We start from the raw sequence: 22,780 nt of genomic DNA on the forward strand, positions 1-22,780 counted from the left end.
CGCTGATACCAGCACCTGTGTACTCCAGACCTTAGGGCCACTTTGGAAACAACCAGCTCGGGGCAGCAGTGAGGCTAAACTTCTATGGCTTGCAATAGTATTTGCTAGAGGAGCAAGGAGCGAAAAACCAAAGTGCTTAAAATAAGGGCACTCTTTTGCATTGTACATATTCATGAGAACTTGCAGTCACTGTTTTGAATGTGTGCAGTGTTGGGCTGTCTGTGGTGATGGCAGTACAATTTTGCTCTTATTTAATATATGTCTACAAAATACAAATAAGAGACAATTTTACAGTTGACTTGAAAAGTGAAAAATCAAGTAAAACTTTCCCATCGTTAGATTGTCAGGTAAGATAAGATAATTGCTACAGATCAAGCTTCAAAGCATTCAGGCCACATTGGAGCAGGAGAACAGAGGGTTCCATGAGGGAATTGCCCCAGACTAAAAGACAAGTAGTGGGACTTCCCTGGTGGTGCAGCGGTTAAGACTTCAGCTTCCAATGCAGGTGTTCCAACGGGTTCAACTTCCAGTGGATTTGATCCCTGGTCAGGGAGTTAAGATCCCACATGAGCCACAGCCAAAAAACCAAACCAAAACAAAAGCAATATTGTAACTAATTCAAAAATGACTTTAAATTGATCATATTAAAAAAAATCTTTAAAGGACAAGTAGAGCTAATGTGTTTGAGGACTTTTGAAAACGTGACAGAGATAGTAGCGTTGGGGGCAGGAGGAACAATAAAAATATGGAAACCAGGCACGTGGAAGAATGATGTAATCATTAACTTCAGGAGAAATGATGAAAATAATTTTAATATACTACCTGGCTGCGCAGTGAACAGTATTTACGTTGATTCATTCTCTGGGGACTTGGGGCTTCCCAGGTGGCACTAGTGGTAAAGAACCCACCTGCCAGTGCAGGAGATGGAAGAGACGCAGGTTCCATCGCTGGTTGGGAAGATGCCCTGGAGGAGGGCATGGTAAGCCACTCCAGTATTCTTGCCTGGAGAATCCCATGGACAGTGGAGCCTGGCGGGCTCTAGTCCTTTGGGTTGCAAAGAGTCAGACACATCTGAAGCACACACATGCACACGCACACAGGCACACACACATGAGGGCCTGAGTGGGACACAAGGATGGCAGAGTGAGTGTGAGTTAAGTCATCTACCTGGGCAGAATGTCAATAGAAAATGTCCAAAACCCAAGAAAAACCAGTGTCAACATGTTTAGAAATATGGAAGGAAATACGAGCAGAAGTGTCAAGAAGAGTTGGCCCATCTGAGAACCACTGGTTTCAATGTACAAACTTTGCAGTGATGGAAAGTCTTTTACTTATAGGAACTTAAATTGTATCTGAGAAAGAATGTCTTTCTTTTCCTTTGAGAAAGAGCAAAATCATTTCTAACTTTTAAAAAGTCACCAAGCCTTGGTTAGATCATATTTCCTTTATTTGTAAAATGAAGGAGATGATGATGTCAGGGTGGACGATGGATTTCCTTCTCAGACCTGTTGCCTGATTATTTTATCCAATTCAGGTCTAAAAAGCTGACACTGGCAAAGCCTTTACTTCGTTGCTCAGGCAGAGTAAGCTTTGTGGGCTTTTAAAGAGGATAACATTGTTCCTTAAATCACTTTCTGTAGTTTACTCTAATATCAGTAATCTATTCATGTCTGAAAGCAGCTACTGTCAATGAGAAAGTTTTATATATCTTTATTTTTTATTTTGCTCTTAAGTTTGGCCTCAATATTATTAGCAAACTTGTGACATTGCTTTTGAAATATCAACCTGTTAAGAAAAGGAAATGTTATTCTTTTGTCTTAATCTTTTTATTTAGCAGTGATTTTACCCACTAGGCTAGCAAATGTAAGTTGTGGTTAAGGTGACCAAGAAGTGCTGTCCAATAGGAAAATAATGTGAACCACATATGTAATTTAACTTTCTAGTAGCCACATCTTGAAAATCAGAAAAGAAGAACAGAAGAAATTAAATTTAATATATTTTATGTAACAATATATCTAAACTACGTTTTCAATATCTAATCACCATCAAGTATCCCATTATTACTATCAACTATTAATAATTTCTAATGATATTTTTATCCTAGTTCTTCAAATTCCAGTGTGTATTCTACACTTAAGCACATTTCAATTTAGATGCTACATCCTCACCAGACATACTTGATCTGTATTTAGATTTTATAAAACATACACTTGAAAAAATAGATTGTCCTATACAAGTTATCTCAGACATACTTAGTTTTCCAGTAATTGAGCTAAGTAATGGTTCATGGAAAGATGGGCTTGATAAAGGACAGAAATGGTATGGACCTATTCCAGCCCAGCGTTTCTCATGATGTACTCTGCGTATAAATTAAATAAGCAGTGTGACAATATACAGCCTTGATGTAACAGAAGCAGAAGATATTAAGAAGAGGTGGCAAGAATACACAGAAGAACTGTACAAAAAAGAGCTTCAAGACCAAGATAATCACGATGGTGTGATCACTCACCTAGAGCCAGACATCCTGGAATGTGAAGTCAAGTGGGCCTTAGAAGGCATCACTACAAACAAAGCTAGTGGAGGTGATGGAATTCCAGTGGAGCTGTTTCAAATCCTGAAAGATGATGCTGTGAAAGTGCTGCACTCAATATGCCAGCAAATTTGGAAAACTCAGCAGTGGCCACAGGACTGGAAAAGGTCAGTTTTCATTCCAATCCCAAAGAAAGGCAATGCCAAAGAATGCTCAAACTACCACACAATTGCACTCATCTCACACGCTAGTAAAGTAATGCTCAAAATTCTCCAAGCCAGGCTTCAGTAATACATGAACCGCGAACTTCCAGATGTTCAAGCTGGTTTTAGAAAAGGCAGAGGAACCAGAGATCAAATTGGCAACATCTGCTGGATCATGGAAAAAGCAAGAGAGTTCCAGAAAAAGAAAAACATCTATTTCTGCTTATTGACTATGCCAAAGCCTTTGACTGTGTGGATCATAATACACTGTGGAAAATTCTGAAAGAGGTGGGAATACCAGATCACCTGACCTGCCTTTTGACCACTATGCAGGTCAGGAAACAACAGTTAGAACTGGACATGGTACAACAGACTGGTTCCAAATAGGAAAAGGAGTACATCAAGGCTGTATATTATCATCCTGCTTATTTAACTTCTATGCAGAGTATACCATGAGAAACGCTGGGCTAGATGAAACATAAGCTGGAATCAAGATTGCTGGGAGAAATATCAATAACCTCAGATGTGTAGACGACACCACCCTTATGGCAGAAAGTGAAGAGGAACTAAAAAGCCTCTTGATGAAAGTGAAAGAGGAGAGTGAAAAAGTTTGCTTAAAGCTCAACATTCAGAAAACGAAGATCATGGCATCCAGTCCCATCACTTCATGGGAAATAGATGGGGAAACAGTGGAAACAGTGTCAGATTTTATTTTGGGGGGGCTCTAAAATCACTGCAGATAGTGACTGCAGCCATGAAATTATAAGACGCTTACTCCTTGGAAGAAAAGTTATGACCAACCTAGATAGCATATTCAAAAGCAGAGACATTACTTTGCCAACAAAGGTCCGTCTAGTCAAGGCAATGGTTTTTCCAACAGTCATGTATGGATGTGAGAGTTGGACTGTGAAGAAAGCTGAGTGCTGAAGAACTGATGCTTTTGAACTGTGGTGTTGGAGAAGACTCTTGAGAGTCCCCTGGACTTTAAGGAGATCCAACCAGTCCATTCTAAAGGAGATCAGTCCTGGGTGTTCATTGGAAGGAATGATGCTAAAGCTGAAACTCTGGTACTTTGGCCACCTCATGCAAAGAGTTGACTCATTGGAAAAGACTCTGATGCTGGGAGGGATTGGGGACAGGAGGAGAAGGGGACAACAGAAGATGAGATGGCTGGTTGGCATCACCGAGTCGATGGACGTGAGTTTGTGTGAACTCCGGGAGTTGATAATGGACAGGGAGGCCTGGCGTGCTGCAATTCATGGGGTTGCAAAGAGTCAGACATAACTGAGTGACTGAACTGAACTGAATGGTTTTAAATTCAAATTCAAATTCATGAACATTAGAAATTCAACCATACTAGGTACATTACAAGTACTCAATGGCAGCATGTGGCTAGTGCCTCCCATGTTGGACAACAAGCCTTATAGAATGATTGGTATGTGTTCAAATGATTTCAGAGGATACTCAGTATCCAAAGAATATTCTTTTTCCCTAGGGGTAGAGATAGGAAAGAAGGATGCTTGATTCTCCCTTCAGATATGTGGTTTGAGTGGTAGTCTTCAGTAGCTATACGTTGACTACAACTATAAGAGGGCAAGTAGGCATGAGAAGGTATGAAAGAGCTGCTTCTGCTAAATGATTTTTTTAATAAAAAATTAGTGGGGAGGAGTTCAGGTTTTTGCTTTTGATTGTTTTTCTATCTGTAAACCTACTGAAGAGGGATATTTATGAAGCGGTATATGTCACTAAAGTACAAGCCAGTGGAGACAGTATTTAGGATATCAGAGAACTATAAAGAAAGAAAAGAAGAAGAGAAATTATTTGGGGACAGTCTTAGTTTGTGTTTCCCCAGAAGCAAACCTAACACAAGTATTCAAGTACAAGCCATTTATTTGAGAGGTGATTCCAGGAAATACCAGTTGGGGAATGGAGAAATGTGAGAGGGAGGGAAAGAAGCCAGTATAGTGTGCTATTAAGCAAGTTACCACCCTGAGTCACTGAAATTTGATTGCACTGAGGAGCTCTGGGAGAAGGTTTGGAAATATGCCACAGACTTCTACCAGCTTAGGGAGGAGAGAGCTGAGGTATTTATGCACCAGCATCCTCGGTGACTAGTTCAAGACTGCCCTCCAGAGATAGTACTTCTCTTTACCCCCACAGTCCAAGTGACTCTAGTGGTCGAGGAACGCCATTTATGCAAAGAAATCCTGAATCTGGCAGCTGAAAATCAGGACACTGTATCCTAAAATGATATGGGCTGGGGATACAGGTGGGTAATGGATAACATCGGCTGTAGACACTCTGACTTATAACGTAGAATGTATTTCAGATCTGTGGAGCTGTCTCAAAATTCATACTGAATGTCCCAATTCCTTTTCCCCTTCCTAGACCTGAGGTCATGATAAATGTACCCAGTTCCCCCTGTCCTGAGATCTGCCGATAGAGCCGTGAAGACCAAGGAGCCTTATAAACTTGATTCACTTCCCTATTAGTCCAGAATCATTTCTTACCAGTGTCTGTCACAACAAGTTGCTTGAAATTTATGGGTCCAGCCAAAGGATATGCAGTGTTTTCCATTTTGGAGCTTGGGCAATGAGAAGCTGTTTACTATCCACCAAGGTATATCATCAACTTCTGTCACTTTTTATATGTTTTCTCAATATATTAATAATTGGTCTTTTAACTGACCATAATATTATTTGTTGAATTCGTAGTCCATGTCATCTCACCATAGGGAAAGCTCTGCGGGGACTCCCAGCTTCTAGAAACCAAAGCTAATAAACTTTAATTGCTCTTACACAAGGGATTTTCCAATATGAACTTTTAATAAAGGAAACTTTCACTTCCATGTTCAGAAACTACTGAAAACAACTTTGGAGGATACTAAACAGGAACTAGAGGTGAATCAATAAAATAATGAGGTATTTACTAATTATGCAATGAATTGAGAATTCCAGGTCTTTTCTACCAAACATGAAAAATTATGAAAAGATATGATTCATCTATATTTCTCTATTCTGTGTAACAGTTCAGAAAATAAATATCTAGAAGTTCAATAGATCCAAGATAATATGATAGTTTCTCAATTGTAAGTTCTGGCCGTGCATTTTTAAAAATAGTCTAGTGAGGTATAATTGATGTGACTTTTCCCAGTAGTTCACAGCAGAGCAAAACACAAATCCATGTTTGTGTTGATTATGTGACAATTTCAAACTAAAAATTATCCAATTTTCATTTTTCACTGCTTTAAGAGAGCAACATGAGTTGGGCCATTAATTGCTAATTGTTAACCCAGGTATATTCACTTTTTCCTTCAAAGATTAATTTTTTTTATGTAAATGCTGTAGTTTCCTTTCATTGACGATTGTGAGGTGGAAAGTTCATCCTTTCATGTTGCGTAAATGGGAATTTGCCTAGCATGGGCCTCATGGCCCTCAGCTGTTTTGAGGGGCCCATGTAGTATTCAGGTGCTCTAGGTTGTCCAGAAGCCCATCCTTTGTTTCTGGGCCTCGAACCAAGGTTGGTGTGTTCCTTTTCATGCCTACTTAGTTCCTCTGGTCTAAGTGCAACTATCTGGAATGTTTAAAATAATTATTTGATATATGGTATTCATGATAATAATAGCTAGTAATATTTATTAAACACTATACTCTGGGTTCTTTATACGCATTATCTCATTTAATTCTCACTCAACCATTTGGATTTGGTACATTTACTATTAGAATCTTGGAGAAAGCCTGAAGCTTGAAGATTTAGTAAATCTTCCAAGGTCACCCAGCTAGGAGTTACAGTAAATGATTCTGCTAGTTAATTTCATTGATTAGATTGCTAGGAAGAGATAATGCTAGGGAGTTTTGATCTCTTGTAATCTCTCCTGCAATTCCATTATTCTGCTCCTTAATGAGACTTATACGTATATTGGTTTTTGTCCAAACTAAAATTAGAACTTAAAACATTTTATATGTAAACAGAAGGTTCTCTCAGCATTATTACTGGTTCCAATAAAAATTGAATTATTGTGTAAGTCAATTTGGTATTCTACAATTTATTTTATGTCAGCGTGGACTCTGTCATTTTTAACTGTTTAAAATTCTCACAAAAACTAGAAGTAACTTATTATTGAGTCTGATGTGCTGACTGTTCTACGAAAATACTTACACATGGGCTATAAATAAAATACCTTATTTTATATTCATCACTCCTCCTACAATTATTACAAATTCACAGAAAATTCTGCACACTTTTAAATTAGGGGAAAATATGAATATTTTAAAAATGCGAGTCATTGATCATCTCAGATGTAGCTGAGGAACCAACGTCAGTGAGTTCATTAATAGAGCTTTTCCAAAGAAAATAAAGTTGGCTGTCGTTAGCATCTCCTTTAAAGATTTTTTTTTTTACTTCATAAAAGTTAGTTGTTATGGAGTCCCTCTAAATGTAATGACAAATCTCCACTTAGGGTATCTGGTGCATAATTAAAGTGCACTTTAGAATTAAATGGGAAAAAAAAAGCAGACTCACAGATGGAACAAATTCATGATTACCCATGGGGAGAGGGAAGGGAGGAGGGGCAGTACAGGGGTGGGGGAGTTGGTACGGAGAGTGTTACTATGCGATTATATGAAATCGTGTGTGTGAAACTTCAAAAATTGTTAAGGTCTATGCAAATGAATCATTCAAAAAAGAAAGATTACCTGATCCATATGACTGGCATATGTTAATTCATAAATTATGATCTTGGCTTCATTAAAAAAAATAAAGTGCAGTTTAGTAACTCCCAGCATTTGACATATTTCAGGTTGTTAGCAAAGCATTAGGAAGTACAAATGACCAGTTTCTACTCAACTACTTTGATGAACCTTTACTGTGTTTAACTGAGAGGGCTTCTGAGAAGTCATGTCAGCTAGTTTGCACTATAGGTTATCACTTTGGTTCCTAAATAATCAATTTCTATACTCCTAAAGTTGTCCTACTGTGGATTGTTTTTATCCCCTGAAAACTAATTTTTATTGTCCAGATTAAGACTTGTCCAGACAACACCTTTCCCATTCCCAGCAAGTGTAGAAATACACAGGTTTCAGGAAGGATACATGGGTTTGAGGATATATTTGGCAGTAGTAAGACAATCAGTTCAGTTCAGTTGCTCAGTCATGTCTGACTCTTTGTGACCCCATGGACTGCAGCATGCCAGGCTTCCCTGTCCATCACCACCTCCCTGAGCTTGCTCAAACTCATGTCCATCGAGTCAGTGATGCCATCCAACCATCTCATCCTCTGTTGTCCCCTTCTTCTCCCACCTTCAATCTTTCCCAGCATCAGGGTCTTTTCCAATGAGAAAGACAATAATGACATTAATAAAACCTACCATCTGTATTGTGGTTTTTTATGGCAGGTCATGTACTAATGTTCTTCACTATAAATTACCTCCTTTAATAATCGGACAGGATATTTCCCTGTGTGTTTTTTTCTCAGTGATCCTGCAGTAAGATTGCTAATAGAGAATGAGGGTGGAAAAGAGCATATAGGAGGCATGGGGAGAGATATTAAAGATACGAGAGGAGGGCATGGCAACCCACTCCAGTATTCTTGGCTGAAGAACCCCTTGGACAGAGGAGCCTGGCGGGCTACAGTCCACAGTGTCACAAAAAGTCAGACACGACTGAAGCATGTAAAGATATGAGTTCATAAAGATATGAGTATGTAAACATAAAGATATAAGGTCATCACTTAGACAAAGGGAAAGCAGATTCAGAATAGAGTAGACTGGATGTTCTGCATTATGCTGAGTGAAAAAACTAAGCCAAAAGCCAATCTCAAAATGGTTACATACTGCATGATTCCATTCATATAACATTCTAGCAATGACAAAATTACAGAGAGGGAGAACAGATAAGTGGACATCAGGGGTTTGGGAAGGAGAAGGTGAGGGGGAGGGGTTCATTTGAGAAGAGGGATCATAAATTTAAAGTGAAAACAGATGACTGATGAGATTTTTCTCTTAGCCGTGTTCCCATGAAGTGAAGGCATAGAAAAAAGCAAATTTTGTAGGACACTTTCTATGGAAAAAAGGAAGAGCAAAGGGGTTAAGAGTATTTTTAGAGGAGTTCTTATAATTATGGGCCATGTGATCTAGGTGGTGAGAACATAAGGGAGGCCAGGAGGAAGCTGATGGGTAGTAAAAAAATTGGCATCTTTGAGATCAGCTTTAATCTCAAAGAGAGATAATTGGCTATCAGTTCAGTTCAGTCGCTCAGTCATGTCTGACTCTTTGCAACCCCATGAATTGCAGCACTCCAGGCCTCCCTGTCCATCACCAACTCCGGAGTTCACTCAGACTCACGTCCATTGAGTCCGTGATGCCATCCAGCCATCTCATCGTCCCCTTCTCCTCCTGCCCCCAATCCCTCCCAGCATCAGAGTCTTTTCCAATGAGTCAACTCATCGCATGAGGTGGCCAAAGTACCAGAGTTTCAGCTTTAGCATCATTCCTTCCAAAGAACACCTAGGACTGATCTCCTTTAGAATGGACTGGGTTGGATCTCCTTGCTGTCCAAGGGACTCTCAAGAGTCTTCTCCAACACCACAGTTCAAAACCATCAATTCTTTGGCACTCAGCCTTCTTCACAGCCCAACTCTCACATCCATACATGACTACTGGAAAAACCATAGCCTTGACTAGACGGACCTTTGTTGGCAAAGTAATGTCTCTGCTTTTGAATATGCTATCTAGGTTGGTCATAACTTTCCTTTCAAGGAGTAAGACTCTTTTAATTTCATGGCTACAGTCACCATCTGCAGTGATTTTGGAGCCCCCCAAAATAAAGTCTGCCACTGTTTCCACTGTTTCCCCATCTGTTTCCCATGAAGTGATGGGACCAGATGCCATGATCTTCGTTTTCTGAATGTTGAGCTTTAAGCCAACTTTTTCACTCTCCTCTTTCACTTTCATCAAGAGGCTTTTTAGCTCCTCTTCACTTTCTGCCATAAGGGTGGTGTCATCTGCATATCTGAGGTTATTGATATTTCTCCCAGCAATCTTGATCCTAGCTTGTGCTTCTTCTAGCCCAGCGTTTCTCATAATTGGCTATAACCCAATACAAAATAAAAGTTAAAAAGAGAATGAGATCATGTTCCTTGACCATGATGCAACAATAACATTAATAATGATTACAAATGGGTAACTTTAAAAGTCACATATGTTTGGAAACTAAATGCGTAGTACTAAATAACCTTTTCCATTGGAGTGAAATCTGCTTCTTCAGATTTCAAAGTCATACAAATAAACTTTACTGTATAGTTTTCTTCATATAAGGCTAATGTTTATTAGGCTTATCCATAGATATTTTATGACTTCATAAAATCTATACACTGTTAAGTGTATAGATCACATTTTCCATTACATATTCTGGTTAAGTATTTCTTGTATATAGGAACCTCCTAATTTTTGTATGCTGATCTCAAATCTTGTCTTTTACTGAATGTTCTTCTAATTTTAATAGCTAAATTATCTTGACATTTTAGGTGGTCATGTGATTCCCCCAAATAATGACAGTTTGCACTCTTCCTTTCCCGGACTTCCCACTCTAATTCCTGTTTCTTTGCACCAAACACCTACTTTAAACATCGGCTTGTGCCTGTGTGCATGCTAAGTTGCTTCAGTTGAGTCTGACTCTTTGTGCCCTCATGGACTCTAGCCCTCCAGGCTCCTCTGATCATGGAGTTCTCCAGGCAAGAATACTGGAGTGGCTTGCCATGCCCTCCAGAGGATCTTTCCAGCCTAGGAATGGAAACCATGTCTCAAGTCTCCTGCGTTGGCAGGCAGGTTCTTTACCACTAGTGTCACCTGGGAAGACCTAAATATTGGCTCATCCTTGTGTTATTCATGATTTGAATTGAAAACTTCTAATGTTGTTTCTTCCATTTAATGTACTATTTCTAGGAGATGCTTTATATCACATTAAGTAAATTTCCTTGTATTTCTCTTAATAAAAATGAGAAATGGGTGCCATTCTCGACATATGGCTTCCTTCTCTAAGAAGCTGGCTGCTTGACATCTCTCCATGTGAAGTCAGAGAAAAGGGGAGATAAGATCTGGAGTGCACATACTCAGCCATTTATGGATATGACCTTGGAGTAGCAAACACCATCTCTACTCAACATCTCAAAGGCCAAATATTCATCATGTGGCCACATCTAGCTAGCTTCAAAGGAGGCTGCTGATGATTAATGCTTTTCACTCAACAGCCTGTGCCCATCTGAGACTCTAACACCATAGAAGTGCAAGACAGCAGATGCCGGAGGACAGATAGCTACACCAGATGACCATGTGCTGCACTCCTTTAATTTGTTAATGCACTGAAACGCATCCACACATTCTCTAATATTACATCACTCTCACCTTCCTAGGATAAACCTCTTGGATCATGAAAATTTTTTTACTATATGATTGGAATCCATTTGTGAATGCTTTTTTTTTTTTTGCATCTGTGTTTGTTAAAAATAATTTTTATATTAATGCAGAGAGGGACTTCCTTGGTGGTCCAGTAGTTAAGAGTCTGCCTTTACAATGCAAGGGACACAGGTTTAATCCCTGGTCTGAAAACTAAGATGCCACATGCTGCAGAACAGCTAAGCAGCAACCAGAGAGTCCGTGCCACAAAGGATCCTACATGACGCGATGCACACTGCCCTGAGACCCAGTGCAGCCAAACAGATAACAAACTTCAGTGCGGAAGGTGGTAATGCTTCACATTTCTGTGGTACACTGCAGTTTTTGTTAAGTCATTTCACATACATTATCTCACTTGAGAATACATGATAATCGGAGCTGACTCTGTAAAAAATAATAATAAAGTAGATATTAAGTGTTAGAAAATATCTACAAATAGAAACTGCAGGCTTCTCTTAGTATTGACTAAATTCTAAAGAACAATCCATGAAACTAAAATGAAAGTTAGAGGAGAGAGAGGATACAGAGAATTTTGCTTGCATGACTTCGGAGGGATTTTATCACTCTCCAAGATGTACGAGGAGGAATGGGACTGCCAGCTCTGTAAAATATCTGGCCCTCTGCTGGTTTTCTAAGCATTCTGTTGACAGAGTTTAAACAACCTGGTTTTGAATCCATACATAAAGAATTTCCCTGGCATTCAACATTCTTTGGCTTTTTGAACTTTTGATTCCTTACTTATCTGCATGGACCAAATTGTGTTGTGCTAAGTTGCTTTGGTCGTGTCCGGCTCTGTGCGACCCTAAGGACGGCAGCCCGCCAGGCTCCTCTGTCCATCGGATTCTCCAGGCAAAAATACTGGAGTGCATTGCTATTTCCTTCTCCAAATTAGATGATGACAGTTGAGCCCACGCCCAGGAAAAGGAAGCACTAAAACTCTGGGCTGCTTCTGCTGTTTGTCTGGCAGCTGGGTCATCTGTGTCCTGGTCATGGGACAGAGCTGAAGAGCTTTTCCAGGATACATGATAATTACACAGCAGTGATCGCTCAAAAGTAGAGTGCCTTTGGGAGGAAAATAGATGGTAGGCTGACATCATTTGCAAAAAGAGGAGCTCTATATGACAATGACTGGGCATCAGAGTAAACATTTGCTGTTATTTCGTCGCTGCAGTTGTGTCTGACTCTTTGAGACCCCACGGACTATAGCCTTCCAGGCTCCTCTCTCCATGGGATTCTCCTGGCAAGAATACTGGGGTGGGTTGCCATGCCCTCCTCCAGACGATGAACTCCCATCTCCTGCTTGGCAGTTGGATTCTTTACCACTGAGCCACCTGGAAAGCCCCAGAGTAAACATAAAATTGCCGCAATAGCAGGGTCTCTTTGTAGATTTTACCCATATAAAATATGCTTTGTTAACTTCTCTCTCCTGAGACTCAGAGCCTCCTGGGTGTCATAGATTTGATACTTAGGGCAGCACTTACCTCTGAGGAGAGCTCAGCTGGGCTTTCAGCTCTCTCCCCCATCACCCCTGCTTCTCCCTTTCTTCCCTCACCGCCTCCCCCCCACTACCACCACACATACACATACATACCCTCAGAAGCAATTACACTCCAAGCTACCTGGAGAGAATCTTCCAGCTTTTCTGGAACACTGGCTGCATCTTCCAAAATGAAGCAAAGATCTGGGAATTTTCTGGAAACCCATATTGGTGCACATGTCTCATTTGAACAGATTAGGTCCTATAGCAGATTTTGTGCACTGATCAGACTGCTCAAATAATTCACAAGTGCACTTTGTGCCATTTTTAGACACCCTAAATGCCAAAGTTCTTAATGACTGTTTCTATTGGTATAAATGGATACCTTCTGTGTCTCCTTTTACCATGTACAGTAAGTAGCCTAAAGTACAGGGAGAAATATCTCAGAATCCTATCTGTTTTCTACCAACATTAGCCCTAGAAATTCATTATAAATATTGAAAATGAACACAGTCGGGGTCCACATGAAAAGAACCACGCCATTTCCATTTTCAGTCTTTTCAAGCAGATATCATATATCATGAAGTGCAGTGGGATGAACAACACAGGTAGTGCAACTGAGCACTTAAGTTTAAAATAAGTGCTTTAAAATAGCAAATTATACCTTCCAGGAAAAAAAGATGTTTCCTTGTGTCCTGAAAGTGGGTGATGGGTAATTTAAAACTCTTCAGATATCCAAAATTTGGTTACCTATTTTTAACATGCTGAACTGAAGTTTGAAAAAAACCTGTCCAGTTTCAAAGCCCAATTCTTCACTATCAGGCTCTGTGATCTCTCTCTTTTTTATAAGTGTTCTCTTAATATAAATAGATAATAGGAATATTGTAAGGAGGGAAATTACTAAGTAAAGAGGCTACCAAATAGTAAATATGTTGAAAGCTCCACAGCTAAAAGAGCCTGGTATTAGGTCAGCAAAAGATAGATCCACCTTACAATAAAAAAAAAAAAAATCCAAAAATAGACCCCAGTATGTCTGAGAATTTAGGAAACAAACAAATTGCATCCTATCTGTCTCCTCTCTGCCCATGACATTAAATGTGGTGTGGTTATGGAACCACATTCAGATTGCTCAAGATTTAAATGTAAAAAGTAGAACTACATTTAAAGTATAGCTGAAAGAAATTTTAGATGTATGTTTCTATCATCCTTGGTGAAGAAGAGCTTCCTACACAAAGAATTAAAACTAGAAGTCATAAAGGAATATATTGATGAAATTTGACTCCTGAAAAGAGTGAAATTGGTTTAAGTCTGAGCATGAAAGTGAAGTCGCTCAGTCGTGTCTGACTCTGTGCGACTCTGGACTGTAGCCTGCCAGGCTCCTCTGTCCATGGGATTCTCCAAAGTCTGAGCATACAAAGTTTTATATAAATAACCCTGAGACCTCATCTCCAAAAAGAAAAACAGTCCATTCTGGAACCTTGAATAGACTCACTTAAAAAATATAAAGTAAAAAAAAAAAAAAATCAAGTGAAAACGTATGATCTATCACTGATTAAATATCTACAATGTGGCTACAGTACTGGGATGAACTTCACCAGGCCAGATTAGTCCAGTGTGCAAAGAAGATCATATTTCTATAGAGCCAAAACCTGCCAGAAGCTCTAATTCCGCACAGAGCCTCAGACCACATACAGCCATTAGCCAAAGTAAACATGACAAGAGGACGAGCATCAGGACTGTCAGTAAATTCTGCAAAGTTGGAATCTAAGCCATTAATCTCAGTAATTCCCAGAAAGAACGGCCAAATCTAAACACTGTGTAGTTTTGTGATTTTCACAGTTGAGCCAGCGCAAAGGTTTTAGGAATTTAAAAAATCACATAATTTATGTCTCATACATAGATACCTTTTTATCTAGCTAGCTTTTAAAAGTATTCATTTGGCCTAAGTGAAATACCATCAAGGAATTTAGGATGGAAAAACTGCCTAGAGATCAAGGTCAAGGGAAAGCCCTAAATAGCTTCTAAGAAACTTGCAACACCCTGAACAAATATAATCTGGTAATTCTGTCTCACTGACTGACCTCAGTGCATGGATAAGGCCAACTTTAAGCAGCTGAAGGGGTTTGCAGTTTAATTTGTAGTGGCCTCAAGTAATAGGGCATTTCCATGTGGAAACGGGGCCCATGAAGAACATTGTAGGATGGATTGGAGTTGAGGTGCTCCCTGAAAACTAGTCTAGGGATTGTTATTCTCATCTGAGCATCAGCCACTAGGGGCATGTTGAGTTGGCTCATTTGGAGCTGATACCATTATTTTTACCAAAGACCCCTTACAGAGGCCTGTGAACTCCTCACCAAGAGGCTGTGCCTCCGAGTGTCATGAGGAGAAGGGAAAACACCCAGATATCTCAGACTGAAGAAGGGTACCACTTTTGCTTCAAACTGTCCAAGAAACAGGGGCTCCGCAGTAACAGTATTTGAGAGTGGAGATGAAACCATCCTGGAATGATCTGTAGTTTCTCTCCTCTCTTTGCTTGGCATGAGGTTACACAAGCTGTTTACATTGAATTAGGTAAAATAAGCAGAAGATAATTCTGAGATTGTTATTTTATGTTGGCAGGTCATATTAGAGCTTGTTAAGAAAACTTCTTTGGCAGAAACAAATTCACAGATAGAGAAAACACACTTGTGGTTATCAAAGGGGAGACAGAAGTGGGCAGGGACAAATTAGGGGTATGGGATTAACTAATTATTATGTATAAAATAGATAAACAACAAAGACATATAGTGTAACACAGGGAATTATAGCCATTATCTTGTTAATAACTCACAATGGAATATAAGCTACAAAAATTCTGACTCACTATGCTATGTACCTAAAATTAATAATATTACAAATCAACTATACTTTAATAAAAAGAAAAATCTGCTTTTGATTGCTTTGGATGTTGTAGGAGAAGCCTGTCTTGGAAATGATTAATAGAAGTCTGAAACTGAATGCTCCTAGTATCTGGGAAGAAGAGAACTCACAGACAGATGGTGTAAAATTGGGTATTTTATCCTTTGCCATGGGGCACAAAGTACCTTTTCCCCTCTGTGGAGGGATTGTCAAATGCAGCATAGAACTATAAACTGGGCTGGTTGGGAGGGTCCATCTTTCCTAGACCAGGGCCAACAACACTTTTGGGACCTAGGAAGGAGCAGGATCATAACCTCGCTGGTACCAAAAACATGAGTGTTTTTTTAGGTTCTTTTCTCATATATAAGACAGCAGCATCCCACAGTAGCTGAAGAAAGGAAAATTCACCTCCATTTCTGGCTGTTAGATCTGAGAAATAGGCCTGGCTTTTTGGTCCGGCACAGACTCACTGAAAGAAGTACCATCATTTGGTGCGTGTTATTTTGTTCAGACACTTCCCTGTGATCTTCTCTTTCATCCCCTTAACACTTGTTGTCCTCTCACAACAGGTGTCGAAGACATTGTGGCAATAATGATTCCTGAGCCCAAAGGGAAGGAGATAGTAAGCCTGCTTGAGAGAAACATCACTGTGACCATGTACATCACCATCGGGACCCGGAACTTGCAGAAATACGTGAGCCGCACCTCGGTCGTGTTTGTGTCCATCTCCTTCATCGTCCTCATGATCATTTCCCTTGCCTGGCTGGTCTTCTACTATATCCAGAGGTTTCGATATGCAAATGCCAGAGACAGGAACCAGGTGAGTAGAAGAAAGTTATACAAGGAAAAAACTTAAAAATTATTACCAAAGTAAGACATTGTTGTGTAAACTTTGGAGATCACAGAAAATGCCATGACCAAAACCAAACTTACCTACAATGCCCCTACTCAAGATAAACACTGTTAACATTTGCTGCAGAGGTTTTCAGGTCTTTTCCAGGTACATATTTTAATGTTTTGCTAACATTGTTCTGTAACATGGAAATACTTTTTCCCATGTTCCTATTGCTCATTTGTGGGACAGCTATTTACTATTTAGACAGTGGCTCAGTTGGTGAAGAATCAGCCTACAGTGCAGAAGACCCGGGTTCGATCCCTCAGTTGGGAAGACCCCTGGAGAAGGAAATGACAACCCACTCCAGTATTCTTGCCTGGGAAATCCCATGGACAGAGGAGCCTAGCTGGCTGTAGTCTATGGGGTCGCAATGACTTGCCAACTAAACCACCAGACACAAATAAAGGGGGGTAGAGGGCAGGAGCTAAGATTACGCTAATTGTATCAATATAATGTGGAAAGAGCCAGAATTTCCTCCTTGAGAACAGAAAGAAACAAAAATAAATAAATAAAAGATATTTTGAAAGCAATAAATTTTGGAACAGGTAAAGCATACTCTTAGGATAAAATGCAAAAGCTATAAGCCAGGTCTCCCACATCACAGGCAGATTCTTTGACATTTGAGCTACCTGGGAAGCCCGACATGGTATACAATGAAAAGTAACTGAGGACTTGTCTGTCCCTCAGTTATGCAGCTTTTCTCTCTGGAATATCTTCTCACCCAAGGAATTTTTTATGTGCTTACAAACACCTGTGTGTTTGTATTTAAACCAATAAGAGCACATATAAATCTATACCAATATTTATCACTCCATCCTAGAGATTAATTCCCATCAAAACTCAATTCAAGCTGTCTTCTCATTTCTAATGACTGTATAGGCAGACTTTGGAGATACTGTGGGTTTGATCCCTGACCACTGCAATGAAGCAAATATCTCAGTAAAGTGAGTCGACAGGAAGTTTTTGGTTTCCCAACGCACATAAAATTATGTTTACATTATACTGTAGTCATAACATTATATCCAAAAAAGTATACATACCTTAATTTTAAATACTGCCTAAAATGCTAACCATTATCTGAATCTTCAGCGCATCATAATCTTTTTGCAATAATAACATCAAAGATCACTGACCACATATCACCATGGCAAATACAGTAATAATAAACGTTTGCAGTATTGTGAGAATTTCCAAAATATGACACAGAGATACAAAGAGCAAATGCCATCAGAAAAATGGCACCGATAGACTTGCTCAATGCAGGGTTGCCACAAGCCCTCAATTTATAAAATACACATCTGTGGAGCACAATAAAAAGAGGTATGACTGTATAATGTTTTATTTTCTGCATATACTGCATTTATTTGCTGCTGCTGCTGCTGCTGCTAAGTCGCTTCAGTCGTATCCAACTCTGTGCGACCCCACAGACGGCAGCCCACCAGGCTCCCCCATCCCTGGGATTCTCTAGGCAAGAACACTGGAGTGGGTTGCCATTGCCTTCTCCAGTTACATTTATTTAGCCAGGTCCTATCAATGAATGTGTTTTCCCTTACCAAAAAACAAAACTGAGCGCACACACACAAATGTACGTGTGACACAGCACGTTTGTGAGTGTATCTGTGTGGTAAATTCTGAAAGTTTTATAGCTAGAGCAATGGTATGTGTATTTTACGTTATAATGTGCTGTGCTTAGTTGCTCAGTCCTGTCCAACTCTGCAGCCCCATGGACTGTAGCCCATCAGGCTCCTCTGTCCATGGAATTCTCCAGGCAAGAATACTGCAGTGGGTTGCCATTCCCTTCTCCAGGGAATCTTCCCAACCCAGGGATCAAATTCAGGTCTCCCACATTGTAGGAGGATTCTTTACCATCTGAGCCATCAGGAAAGCCTTTAAACTATAACGGATACTGCCAAATTGTCTGCCAGAAAGGTTGAACCAATTTATACATGAACCAGCAATATAGTAATACTGATACTAATATAAACAACATTCATGCAGTAGTATATTAATACTGCTTATACTAACATATGGGGTTTCCCTGGTGGCTCAGTGATGAAGAATCCGCCTGCCAATGAAGGAGATGCGGGTTTGATCCCAGGGTCAGGAAGATCCCCTGGAGAAGAAATGACAAGCCATTTCAGTATTTTTGCCTGAAAAATCCCATGGACAAGGAGCCTGGCAAGCTATAGTGCATGGGGTCACAAAGAGTCGGACACGACTTAATGACTAAACAACAAATACTAATATATACAACAGTATACTAATAACAAGCACTGTTTCCAGTATCCTCACCATATAAATGTTAACAGCTTTTTTCGTTGTTTGTGATTTAATAAGATAAAAATGGTATCACATGTTTCTGATCACAAGTTCCATTAAATAGAAAAAGTTAGTTTTTTTCCTATGAAGTATCTGCTTATATTATTAGATCACTTTTCGGTTGAGTTGTTGGTCACATTGACTGATGAGTATAAGCTCTTTACTGGTCAGAGTAGTTAACTCTTTGTGGGACTGCTGCAGATTCCATGTTTTTCCTCTAAACTTATCATTGTCTCTGATGTATCTTTGGGGTTTGGGGCCATGCAGAAATTTGGGGGTATTACCTAACTGAATCTACCAATTTTTTATAGCTCCCAAGTTTTATATCATAAGATCTTCCATAGTCCAAGATTATAGAAAAACAGTATTTCATCCACTGCCTTTTTTTCACTTTCACAATTAAAACTCCAGTCTACAGAGAACTTATTTTGACTTAAAGAATCAAGTACAGAGCCAACATTTTTTTTTTCAGATTGCCTACTGGATTTTGTAACTGGTGTTTGTTGAATAATTAATCTTTTTCTTCTTATATGCAGAACCTCCCCCACTTAGCATATATTAAAGCTCCATATGTATTTGGTTCTGTTTCTATGCTCTATAAAATGTAGCTTTAATCTGTCTTTTCACATTCTGATACCATACTCTTTTGAATATTTTAGCACCGTACTATGCCTCATATCTGTTCATGTTAATCTTCTTTCATTGCTCTGTCTTTGCTTTTTTCATGTGTATCTTTGTATGAATTTAGAATCACTTTAAGCTAGTTTTTTATCTCCCGCATTGTAGGAAGACGCTTTACCATCTGAGCCACCAGGGAAGTCCAGAGTAATTTAGGAATCTATAACCTAATGATGTTGAATCTTCTTATCTGAGAATGATATATGTTTTCCTTTTATTTAACTATTCTTTTTATTCCCTAATAGCATTTTAAATATCCTCATTTAATCTTGCATATAAGAAATGTTTATTCCTAGTTCAGTGTGTTGCAATTATAAATGAAATCTTTTTAATATGGGAAGGTTTTTGATTTTTGTTTATTTTGCACATTACTATAATTTAGTAATTTATGTATTCAATAATTTATTATTTAAAATTTTATTATCTTAATAGTGATATATGTAGTATATATTAAATACAGGCATATGAGCTCTCAATATATTTACATACATAATCTTCTTAATAACCTTATAGTAGATAATTTTATTGTCCCTATTTTACAGAGAAGGAAACAGAAAGTTTAAATAACTAGCCCAAGGCCACACAGCTAGTTATTATTTAATAGAGACAGCAATTGAACCAATATCACAGCTTCAGAACGTATGCTCTTAACCAGTACATTATAGTGTTTGTAATTGTTTGAATTAGTCTACCAGGATTACACTAATAATATGCAGTCAATGATAATATATTACTTCTTTCAAATTTTCAACCTCCTTTTTTCTTCTGTTGTCTAACTTCACTGACTTGTGTCTCTAGAACCAACTAAAGTAATAGTGGTAATAGTGAGCATATTACTCTTCATTCAGTATTTATGGGAGCATTCTGAGTTTAATGGATTGTTTTTATCATTTCTCAATTTTATTGTTTCCCCATGCAGTCTTCTAGGTCAAGATATATATTTAACATGTTATGCAAATGTAAGGAGAAGGCAATGGCACCCCACTCCTGTACTTTTGCCTGGAAAATCCCATGGATGGAGGAGGCTGGTAGGCTGCAGTCCATGGGGTCACTAAGAGTCGGACGTGACTGAATGACTTCACTTTCACTTTTCACTTTCATGCATTGGAGAAGGAAATGGCAACCCACTCCAGTGTTCTTGCCTGGAGAATCCCAGGAACGGGGGAGCCTGGTGGGTTGCCGTCTATGGAGTCGCACAAAGTTGGACACGACTGAAGTGACTTAGCAGCAGTAGCAGCAGCAGCAAATGTAAACATAGTCCTATTTTATTCAGAGTTTTAATCAGGAATGTATTTTTAATTTTAACAAATGCCTTTCAACAGCAATAGTTCTGACTTTTCTCTTTTGATCTATTAATAGTAGTTTAAATGAATGGATTTCCGAATATTGAGCCATCTTGAACTTCCAGTACATAACTAATCTTCTAATGTGTGCTGAATTGTTTTGTTCATACTTTACTTAGTACGTTATTTACTTTTTGCCTTGATATTCACATGTGAAATTTGCCTGTAGTTTACTTTTTTTCTTCAGTGTTGCCCCAAAGTTGTTTTTGTTTTTATTTTTATTTTTACTTTATTTTGCTTTACAATACTGTATTGGTTTTGCCATAAATTGACATGAATCAGCCACAGGTGTACATGAGTTCCCAACCTTGAACCCCCCTCCCACCCCATATCATCTCTCTGGATCATCCCCGTGCACCAGCCCCAAGTATCTTGTATCCTGTATCGAACATAGACTAGCGATTCATTTCTTACCTGATAGTATACATGTTTCAATGCCATTCTCCCAAATCATCCCACCCACTCCCTCTCCCACAGAGTCTTAAAGTCCGTTCTATACATCTGTGTCTCTTTTGCTGTCTTGCATAGAGGGTTATCATTACCATCTTTCTAAATTCCATATATATGTGTTAGAATAGTGTATTGGTGTTTTTCTTTCTGGCTTACTTCACTCTGTATAATAGGCTCCAGTTTCATCCACCTCATTAGAACTGATTCAAATGGATTCCTTTTAATGGCTGAGTAATACTCCATTGTGTGTATGTACCACAGCTTTCTTATCCATCTGCCAATGGACATCTAGGTTGTTTCCATGTCCTGGCTATTGTAAACAGTGCTGCGATGAACATTGGGGTACACGTGTCTCTTTCAATCCTGGTTTCCTCAGTGTGTATGCCCAGCAGTAGGATTGCTGGGTCATAAGGCAGTTCTATTTGCAATTTTTAAAGGAATCTCCATACTGTTCTCCATAGTGGCTGTACTAGTTTGCATTTCCACCAGCAGTGTAAGAGGATTCCCTTTTCTCCACACCCTCTCCAGCATTTATTGCTTGCAGACTTTTGAATCGCTGCCATTCTGACTGGTGTGAAATGGTACCTCATTGTGGTTTTGATTTGCATTTCTCTGATAATGAGTGCTGTTGAGCATCTTTTCATGTGTTTGTTAGCCATCCATATGTCTTCTTTGGAGAAATGTCTATTTAGTTCTTTGGCCCATTTTTTGATTGGGTCATTTATTTTTCTGGACTTGAGCTGCAGGAGTTGCTTGTATATTTTTGAGATTGGTTGTTTGTCAGTTGCTTCATTTGCAATTATTTTCTCCCATTCAGAAGGCTGTCTTTTCACCTTGCTTATATTTTCCTTTGTTGTGCAGAAGCTTTTAATTTTAATTAGATCCCATTTGTTTATTTTTGCTTTTATTTCCAGTATTCTTGGAGGTGGATCATAGAGGATCCTGCTGTGAGTTATGTCAGAGAGTGTTTTACCTATGTTCTGCTCTAGGAGTTTTATAGTTTCTGGTCTTACATTTAGATCTTTAATCCATTTTGAGTTTATTTATGTGTGTGGTGTTAGAAAGTGATCTAGTTTCATTCTTTTACAAGTGGTTGACCAGTTTTCCCAGCACCACTTGTTAAAGAGATTGTCTTTAATCCATTGTATATTCTTGCCTCCTTTGTCGAAGATAAGGTGTCCATAGGTGTGTAGATTTATCTCTGGGCTTTCTATTTTGTTCCATTGATCTATATTTCTGTCTTTGTGCTAGTACCATACTGTCTTGATGACTGTGGCTTTGTAATAGAGCCTGAAGTCAGGCAGGTTGATTCCTCCAGTTCCATTCTTCTTTCTCAAGATTGCTTTGGCTATTCGAGGTTTTTTGTATTTCCATACAAATTGTGAAATTATTTGTTCTAGCTCTGTGAAAAATATCGCTGGTAGCTTGATAGGGATTGCATTGAATCTGTAGATTGCTTTGGGTAGTATGCTCATTTTCACTATACTGATTCTGCCGATCCATGAACGTGGTATATTTCTCCATCTATTAGTGTCCTC

At 39.0% G+C, this 22,780-nt stretch overlaps 1 protein-coding gene across 4 annotated transcripts in view; it reads left to right on the forward strand.

Moving 5' to 3' along the window:
- The window catches only part of RNF150 (ring finger protein 150), a 288,239-nt gene that overhangs the window by 151,633 nt on the left and 113,826 nt on the right, over nucleotides 1-22,780 (forward strand). For all 4 annotated transcript variants that reach the window (XM_069556854.1, XM_069556850.1, XM_069556852.1 and 1 more), the window contains exon 2: nucleotides 16,127-16,377. In XM_069556854.1, the coding sequence (XP_069412955.1) occupies nucleotides 16,127-16,377 (251 nt within the window). The remainder of the gene's footprint in view (nucleotides 1-16,126; nucleotides 16,378-22,780) is intronic.

Source organism: Ovis canadensis, chromosome 17, assembly GCF_042477335.2.
Source record: "Ovis canadensis isolate MfBH-ARS-UI-01 breed Bighorn chromosome 17, ARS-UI_OviCan_v2, whole genome shotgun sequence".
Lineage (NCBI taxonomy): Eukaryota > Metazoa > Chordata > Mammalia > Artiodactyla > Bovidae > Ovis > Ovis canadensis.